Source organism: Melanerpes formicivorus, unplaced genomic scaffold, assembly GCF_026170545.1.
Source record: "Melanerpes formicivorus ecotype bairdi unplaced genomic scaffold, bMelFor1.0.p_v2 SCAF_36, whole genome shotgun sequence".
NCBI classification, from domain to species: domain Eukaryota; kingdom Metazoa; phylum Chordata; class Aves; order Piciformes; family Picidae; genus Melanerpes; species Melanerpes formicivorus.
This window is the reverse complement of record NW_027142388.1, coordinates 89,268-98,034: the sequence shown is the minus strand read 5'-3', so window position 1 is coordinate 98,034 and position 8,767 is coordinate 89,268. Positions and strand designations below refer to the sequence as shown.

General features: G+C 66.5%; 1 protein-coding gene across 1 annotated transcript; it reads right to left on the bottom strand.

The window, feature by feature from the left end:
* Positions 1 to 1,114: 1,114 nt before the first annotated feature.
* Positions 1,115 to 8,458, bottom strand: ZBTB4 (zinc finger and BTB domain containing 4). Its single transcript, XM_068157117.1, is given in 6 exon segments — positions 1,115 to 1,500; positions 1,502 to 1,727; positions 2,154 to 2,398; positions 2,400 to 3,488; positions 6,349 to 6,425; positions 7,936 to 8,458. Coding segments are annotated over 4 exon segments (1,926 nt in total). The 5' UTR covers positions 3,483 to 3,488; positions 6,349 to 6,425; positions 7,936 to 8,458; the 3' UTR covers positions 1,115 to 1,128.
* Positions 8,459 to 8,767: the final 309 nt, after the last annotated feature.

The window sequence follows — 8,767 nt, the reverse complement described above, 5'->3', positions numbered from 1 at the left end:
CCCCGGAGGTGGCAGAGAGGCCTCGGCCTGGTGCCTCTTGGCATGGCGGCTCAGGGCAGCAGCCGTCTTGCAGACCTTGGAGCAGCGGCTGCAGGCAAAGCGCAAAGATGGCCGCCGGCCAACACGGGCGGCGCCACCGCCGCCATCGCCTCCAGCATCACCTTCTGTCCCCTCATGTCCTCGTTGGTGCTTCCTCAGCTTCTTCAGGGCACTGAAGCTCTTCCCACACACCCTGCAAAGGTGGTGGTGGTGGTGGTGGTGCCGTCGGCGCCGTCGTTGCCGCCGCTGCCGCCGGCTGCTGCCGGCGTCACCGGGCCCGGCCTCGCCGTCGCCGTCTTCCACCTCCCGGCGGAGGGAGCGCAGCACTCGGCGCCAGCGAGGCTTCTTGGCTTTGGTGGCGCCGCCACCGCTGGTCCCTGCCCCACTAGAGGCCTTCCTCTTGGCTTTGTAGCTGTAGTAAGGCCTCCAGAGCCTGTCCTCGGCGTCACTGTCATCCAAGATGGCAGCAGGGGCGGGGGGGGTGGGCATGGTGGTGCTGGTGAGGGGGTGGTGGTGAAGAAGTGGTGGTGGCGGCCTCCAGGTGAAGGTCGGTCTCAGAGATGCGGCGCTTGACGATGGCCTCCTCGCCGATGCGGACGGTGATCTGGCACAGCGGCGCCCCCCGGCCTTCCCCACCCGACCCCACGTAAGCAGGCTTGGCCACGTAGGTCATGGTGCGGGGGGGTGGAGGTGGGGGTGGTGCTAGGCCCCACATTGATGCCACCACTGGGCCTGGCGCTCCCACTAGGCCTAGCACCGCCACTAGGCCTAGCACTGCCGCCACTAGGCCTAGCGCTACCCCCAGGCCCTGTGCTACTGCTATTGCTAGGCCTAGCACCGCCGCTAGACCCAACGCTGCCACCACCGCTAGGCCTCACACCTCCACTAGGCCCAAGACCACTGCTAGTCCCAATGCTACTACCACTGCTAGGCCTTGCGCCACCACTAGGCCCAATGCCACCGCTAGGCCCTTCACCACTGTTAGGCCCCACACCACTGCTAGGCCCCTCGCCACTGCTAGGCCCAATCCCACCGCTAGGCCCCTCGCCACCACTAGGCCCCACCCCACTGCTAGGCCCCACCCCACTGCTAGGCCCCACCCCACCGCCCCCAGCCCCCAGCTGCTCGCTGGGCCCCGCGCCGGCCGCACGCTGGGCCTCGATGTAGTCCCTCAGGACCTGCTTCTTCATCGGCCTCACCACCGCCGGCTGGGCCACCGCCCCCCCCCGCCTCCTCCCTGCCTCCTCCGTTGTAGGTGATGACGGAGGCGGCTGCCGCCGCCGCCCCGCTGTGAACGATGACGGACGGCGGCGCCGCCGGCCTCCCGTAGGCAATAACCGAGGCCTGCTCAGGCCTGGGCGAGGGGAAACCACCACCACCTTCCACCGGCTCCCCGCCCGCCGCCGCCGCTTGGCTGTAGGTCTTGTAGGGCCTCTTGTGCGCCCTCATGGGGAGGAGGCGGGTACAGCTTGAGGGCGTTGAGCTTGGGCTTGTAGCCCCCGTTGGGCGTCTTCTCGGAGGAGATGAGGGCCGGGTTGATGCCGTGGAAGGCCTTCTGGTGGGTCTTGAGGTTGTAGTAGGTGACGAAGGTGTCCCAGCAGAAGATGCACTGGTAGCGGCGCTCACCGGTGTGCCACACCTCGTGCTTCGTGCGGTACTCAGCCAGGGCGAAGACCTTGTCGCAGTACCTGCAGGGGGAGCACTTCCAGGTCAGATGGAGGAATGGAGAGGGGACCAGAGTGGGGGGAACATGGTGGGGGCAAGGGGGAAATGGGGGGGGGGGGGGATAGTGGAAAATGGGGGGGAACAGAGAGGGGGAGATGGAAGGACCAGAGGGGAACAACAGGGGGATGGGGGAACAATGGAGGGGAGGGGAGAGGGGATATGGAGGGGATGGGGGGGGACATAGTGGGGTATGGGGGGGTTCAGGAAGGGGACAGGGAGGGATAGCAGGGGACAAAGAAGGGACATGGAGGGGACAGGGGTGGGGGGAAACAGAGAGGACAGTTTGGGGGAGGAGAACATGGAGGGAATAGTTTGGGGGGAGACACAGAGGGCACAGTTGGGGGGGAAGACACAGAAGGGAAAGCCTGGGGGGGGTGGGGGGGGAGTACCTGCAGGGGTACTTCCGACGCCAGGAGTGGACGTTGGCATGGCGCTTGAGGCTAGACAGGGTCATGTAGGACCTCTGGCAGACCCCACAGAGATACACCAGGTGCCCATCCACCGTCTTCACCGTCGCAGACTCCTCCTCCTCCCGCTCCGGCGTCACCGGTTCCAGGGCGCGGTGGCGGAGCAGCAAAGCTTTCTTGCCTTGTTTTGGGGCGGGGGGTGGCGGTGGTGGTGGTCGGGATGGTGGCGGTGGTGGTGGTTGGGATGGTGGCGGTGGTGGTTGGGGTGGTGGTGGCAGGGGTGGTGGGCTGGGGGTGGTTGTCCTTGCAGATGACTTCGTGGGTCTGGAGCCTTTTGACGTGGATGAAGCTCTTGCCGCAGTGGCGGCAGGCCAGGCCCCGGCGCCCACGGTGGAGCTTGGCGTGGAAGGCCAAGGCCGCGGCCGTGCTGAAGACGCGGCCGCACAGGCCACAGCACAACGGGGAGGAGCCCTCAGGAGGCCCCAGGGTTGGCTCTGGAGAACCCAAGGCTGGCTCTGGAGACCTCAACGTTGACTCCGAAGACCTCAATCTTGCCTCTGAAGACCCCAGCCTCAACTTTGAAGACTCCAAGGTTGACTTTGAAGACGCCAAACACTCCGAAGAGCCCAACACCGGCTCTGAAGACCCCAAAGTTGACTTTGAGGACCCCAAAGGCTCCGAAGACCTCAACCTTGACTCCAAAGGCCCCAACCTTGACTCTGAAGCCCCCAGCCGTGACTCTGAAGCCACCACCACTAATTCCATCGACTCTGTTGAGCTGGAGCTGGAGCTTGAGCTTGAATTTGAGCTCGAGGTTGACGTTGAGCTTGAACTAGACCCTGACCTCGCCACTGCTGCCGCCGCTGCCACCTCCCCCCCAGCCCCGCTCAGGTCAACGGGCGACCAGGAGCCGTTCTTCACCCCCACTGCTTCCTTGGGGCTTCCCCCTTCCAAACCTTGCAGGCAGGGGATCCCCAACCTCCTCCCCACGGCCCCCAGCTCCCGGGCAGCTGCCTGGGAGGCCACCGCCAGCCGCGAGTTGTAGATGAAGTTGAGGACGTCAGAGAAGACCCCGGCCTGGACCCCGGGCAGCTCCAGCACCTGAGCTGGGTTGGGGCAAGCGGCTTCCTGGGCCAGAGCTCTCTTGAAGAAAGGGCTGGAAGCCGCCAGGACGTTCTTGTGGGCCCGGAACTTGGTGTCCTCGGCGATGATGGTGACGTCGCAGAACTGGCCCCGCAGGCGCTGCTCGTTCAGCTCCAGCAGCAGCGAGCGGCAGTGCCCCGCGTCCGACACCTCCACAACCGGAGCCATCCCCACCTGCGGGGCAGGGAGAAGCAGCTCAGGGGGAGCCCTCCAGAGGCCAAGGGATGCTTAGAGCCTCTCTGCAGGGGGCAAACGGGGCCTCAGAGCTGCTCTTTGGGGGCAGATGGGGCCTTGAATCGGCTCCCTGCGCGCAAATGGATCCTTAGAGCCACTCCCTGGGGTCGCCTGGACCCCTCCCTGGGGTCGCCTGGGACACTTAGGGCCCCCCCCAAGCCCCACACTTTGGGGTCCCACAGCCCCCCTCCCCCCCCAGCCCCACACTTCGGGGTCCCCAGGCCCCACAGATAACGCCCGCAGTTCCCCCCCCCCCAGCCCCACACTTGCGCCCCCCCCCCCCCGGCCCCCCCCCGCAGCGCCCCCGTAGTCCCGCGGCCGCCATTTTGTAGCAGGGCCTCCGCGGGCTGCAGGCTGCCTAAGATGGCGGCGCCGGGAGCAGCTCCGCTGCCGCTAGGGGATGGCAGCGGCCGGGGGCTGCCCCCCCCCCGCCCCCGCCCCCCCCGCCCCCCGCCGGGTCACCTCCTGGGTCACCTCCCCGCGGAGCCAGCCCTCCCCGGTGCCACCCCCCTCCCCGCACCAGCCCCTCCCCGGTGCCCCCCCTCCCCCGAGTGCCCCCCCCCGCCCCCCCCCCGTGCGATCCCCCCAGTGCCACACCCCTCCCGCCCCCTCCCCCCAGTCTGTCCCCTCCAGTGTCACCTCTGGAGCCATCCCCTGATTGACTTCCCCCCCACCCAGTCTCACCCCCCACTGCCACCCCCCCACTGCCACCCCCTTGGTGTCACCCCCCCGGTGTCCCCCCCCAGGTATGACCTCTCCGGCATCGCCGTTGTCCCCCGCCCAGCACGACCCTGCTGATGTCACCGCCTGTGTCACCCCCCCCACGGTGTCACCCTCTCCCCACGCTGTCACCTCTCAACTGTTCCCAAACATCCCCCCCCCGACCCCCTCCTGCCTCACGGCTGCCTCCCACGGACCCAGGGGATCCCAGCCGGGATCCAGCCCCACAGATACTGGAGACTTCCAGACCCACACCAGCTGGGATCCAGCCCCACAGATCCCAGGAGATCCCAGACCCACACCAGCTGGGATCCAGCCCCACAGATCCCAGGAGATCCCAGACCCATGAGAGCTGGGATCCAGCCCCACAGATCCCAGGAGATCCCAGACCCACACCACCTGGGATCCAGCCCCACAGATCCCAGGAGATCCCAGACCCATGAGAGCTGGGATCCAGCCCCACAGATCCCAGGAGATCTCAGACCCATGAGAGCTGGGATCCAGCCCCACAGATCCCAGGAGATCCCAGACCCATGAGAGCTGGGATCCAGCCCCACAGATCCCAGGAGATCCCAGACCCATGCGAGCTGGGATCCAGCCCCACAGATCCCAGGAGATCCCAGACCCATGCGAGCTAGGATCCAGCCCCACAGATCCCAGGAGATCCCAGACCCATGAGAGCTAGGATCCAGCCCCACAGATCCTAGGAGATCCCAGACCCATGAGAGCTAGGATCCAGCCCCACAGATCCCAGACCCATGTGAGCTGGGATCCAGCCCCACAGATCCCAGGAGATCCCAGACCCATGAGAGCTGGGATCCAGCCCCACAGATCCCAGGAGATCCCAGACCCATGCGAGCTAGGATCCAGCCCCACAGATCCCAGGAGATCCCAGACCCATGAGAGCTAGGATCCAGCCCCACAGATCCCAGGAGATCCCAGACCCATGAGAGCTAGGATCCAGCCCCACAGATCCCAGACCCATGTGAGCTGGGATCCAGCCCCACAGATCCCAGGAGATCCCAGACCCATGAGAGCTGGGATCCAGCCCCACAGATCCCAGGAGATCCCAGACCCATGCGAGCTGGGATCCAGCCCCACAGATCCCAGGAGATCCCAGACCCATGAGAGCTGGGATCCAGCCCCACAGATCCCAGGAGATCCCAGACCCATGCGAGCTAGGATCCAGCCCCACAGATCCCAGGAGATCCCAGACCCATGAGAGCTAGGATCCAGCCCCACAGATCCCAGGAGATCCCAGACCCATGAGAGCTAGGATCCAGCCCCACAGATCCCAGACCCATGTGAGCTGGGATCCAGCCCCACAGATCCCAGGAGATCCCAGACCCATGAGAGCTGGGATCCAGCCCCACAGATCCCAGGAGATCCCAGACCCATGTGAGCTGGGATCCAGCCCCACAGATCCCAGGAGATCCCAGCTCCAGTATCACCCCACACACATCCCAGAAGATCCTAGTTCCATAGCCACCCACCCCCAGTGGATCCCATCTCCCAGCTTCCAGTCAATCCCAGCAGATCCCAGCTTTGGGCTCCCTTGGTGATCCCGGCTCCACTCCCTGTCTTCCCAGCAGATCCCACTTTGGGGCTAAGTGATCCCAATTGATCCCAGTCCCAATTGATTCATAGCCCAGTGAACCCCAGGCTCCCCTGATCCCAGATCCCAGGCCTGCCAGATCTCAATCCCCATCCATCCCAGCCCCAGACTCCTCAGATGCCAGTTGATTCCAGCCGATCCCAGCTCCAGGCCCCCAGGTCTCAATCCCACTCGATCCCTTTTCTAGGCTCTCCAGAGCTCAGCAGATTCCAGCTGCAGGCTCCCCAGCCCATCCCAGTCCCACCACCTGTCCCCCCAGTCGATCCCTGCTGCAGGCTCCCCGGACGCCCCAAGTCGATCCCCTCCCCGAGCTCCCCAGCTCCCAGCTGATCCCAACGCCCAACCCCTCCCCTCCCCCGGCTGCTCCTGGCAGCTGGATCCCAGCCGCAACCCCCGGGCCGGGGGCCCCGCAGGGACCAGCAGGCAGCGCCCCCCAGCGGCGGCCGCGCGCAGGGCGCCCCCTACCTGTGAGCGGAGGCCTCATGGACTGCAGGTGGCTGCGCTGGGCGGCCTGGCTGGGGGGTCACAGCAGGCAGGGCCTCCTGGGGGGGGAAGGGAGGGGACACAGAGGGGACAGTCAGGAACGGGGAGGGGACATGAGGGGATGAAAGCGGAGTGGGGGGGGACATGGAGGAGAAGATTGGGGGGAAGGGGACAGAGGGGACATGGAGGGGTGGGGGGATGTGGGGGACATGGGGAGGACATGGAGAGGACAGGGGCAATGAGGGGGGCGAGGGGGATGGAGGGGACACAGAGGGGGAGATGGGGGAGACAGGGGGGACATGGGAGGACCAGGGGAGGATAAACGGGGTGGGGGGGGGGGACATGGAGGGGCCAGAGGGGACAGTTTTGGGGAAGGTGTTGGGGACAACTGGGGCAGTGGGACACAGAGGGAGAATCCCCCCACACACACACCTCCCCCCCCCCCCAAAGAGACACTCGTTGTCCCCCCCCAAATGTCCCCACCCTTGGGGGCGATCCCAGATGGAGACCCCCACTCAAAAGTGCCCCCAAAGTGAGGACACAGCCCCCCCAAAAAGTATCACCAAGGCAGAGGTGTGGACACCACCACACCCCCCCCATGTCACCACCCTGGGGGAGTGAAAGCAGATGGGGACCCCCCCAGAGGAAGTGACCCCAGGGGGTGGGGGTGGGGACTGCGGGACCTTGGAGACCCCCCCCCAAAAAGCGTCACCAAGAGAGGGGTGTGGACATCATCACACTTGCCCCCAATGTCGCCATCCCTGGGCGGGGGGAGGTGACAACAGATGGGGACCCCCCCAAAAAAAAGTGTCCCCAAGGGGTGGGTGGGGACCTTGGGGACCCCCCCCCCCCCCAAAAAAAAGTGTCCCCAGGACGCGGGGGGGGGGGGCTGGGAACTCAACCACCACCCATTGGCCATCCCCCTCCTCCAGGTCTCCATCCTAGGCAGGGAAGTGACACAGATGACGACGACTCCCCCCCGCCCCCCGAAAGTGTCCCCAAGGGGTGCGGGGGGGGGGGGCTGGGGACCTTGGGGACCCCCCAGAAAAGTGTCACCAAGGGAGGGATGTGGACACCCAACGCCACCCCCCCCACCCCCGCCCCCAAACCTCTGTGTCGCCACCCAGGGGGGAGGTGGCAAGAGCTGGGGACCCCCCCCAGAAGCGTCCCCACGGGGTGGGGGTCGGGGAGCTTGGGGACCCCCCCCCTAAAATGCAGCCCCCCCCCGCGCACCTCTGTCCGACGTCACCCGCAGGCAACAGGCGGTGACAGCCGGGGAGAGGAGGGGAGGGGAGCGGGGGGGAGGCTACCGAGCTCCCCCTCCCCCCCAGCCGTTGCCATGGCAACCAGGACCCCCCCCCGAGACGCTCTCCCCTTCCCCCCCCTCCCCATTTCTCCCCTCACCCCCCCCCCCCCTTTTCCCCCTCCCCAAAAGGGCCCTGCCAGGGGCCGGGGACCTTTCACCTTGCAGCCAATCAGCGAGCGGCGCGCTGCCCGGCCCCGCCCCCCAGGTCGCGCCCCCGCGCCGTCAAATCGGAGGAGAGCGGCGCGCTGACGCCGGACGCTCACCTGGATGCTCATTGGCTGGGCTTGGGCGCGGGGGGGAGTGACGTCAGCGACGCTGGCGCCCCCCCGGTCGTTACCCACAAGGCTTCGCGCTGCGGGGCGGGGGAAGGGGGGGGCGGGGGGGGCTGAGAGGAGCAGGGGGAGGAGGAGGAAGAGGAGGAGGAGGAAGAGGGCTGGGGAGGGCGGGGAGTGAGGGGTGACGTCACGGTGACGTCACAACGCGGGGGGTCTTCCCCACGGGATGGGGACACCCCCACGCGAGACCACCCCACACACACCACCACCCACGAGTGACCAATGCCCAGGGTGGGGACACCGGGCTGGAGAGAGGGACACGGGGGAGGAGGGAGGCACGGGGGGAGTGCCATGGACAGGGATGCAAGGGGAGAGGGACGCCCCCTCCACCACTCCACCCCTTGGCTACCTTCCCCACCTCCAGGACCTCCCTGAGGTCCTAGCTTGGGGCCACCAGAAGGTCCCCACCCAGCCCTCATGGAACTCCTGCAAGGCCACCAGAAGGTCCCCCCTCCTGGGGACAACTTGGGAGCGGAAGAAGTAAACTTCTACTGAAGACCTTCAGCTCCTGGAAGGTCACCAGGAGGTCCCCATGGGGGCTGCTCCAGGCTGGACCACCCCCAACTCCCTCAGCCTGGCCCCATGGGAAAGATTCTCCAGACCTTGGACAACCAAGGTCCTGGATTGGTGGTCAAGAGGCCACCAAAGTCCTGGATTGGGGGTCAAGAGGCCACCAAGACCTTGGCTTGGTGGTCAAGAGGCCACCAAGACCCTGGCTTGGCAGTCAAGAGGCCACCAAGGTCCTGGATTGGTGGTCAAG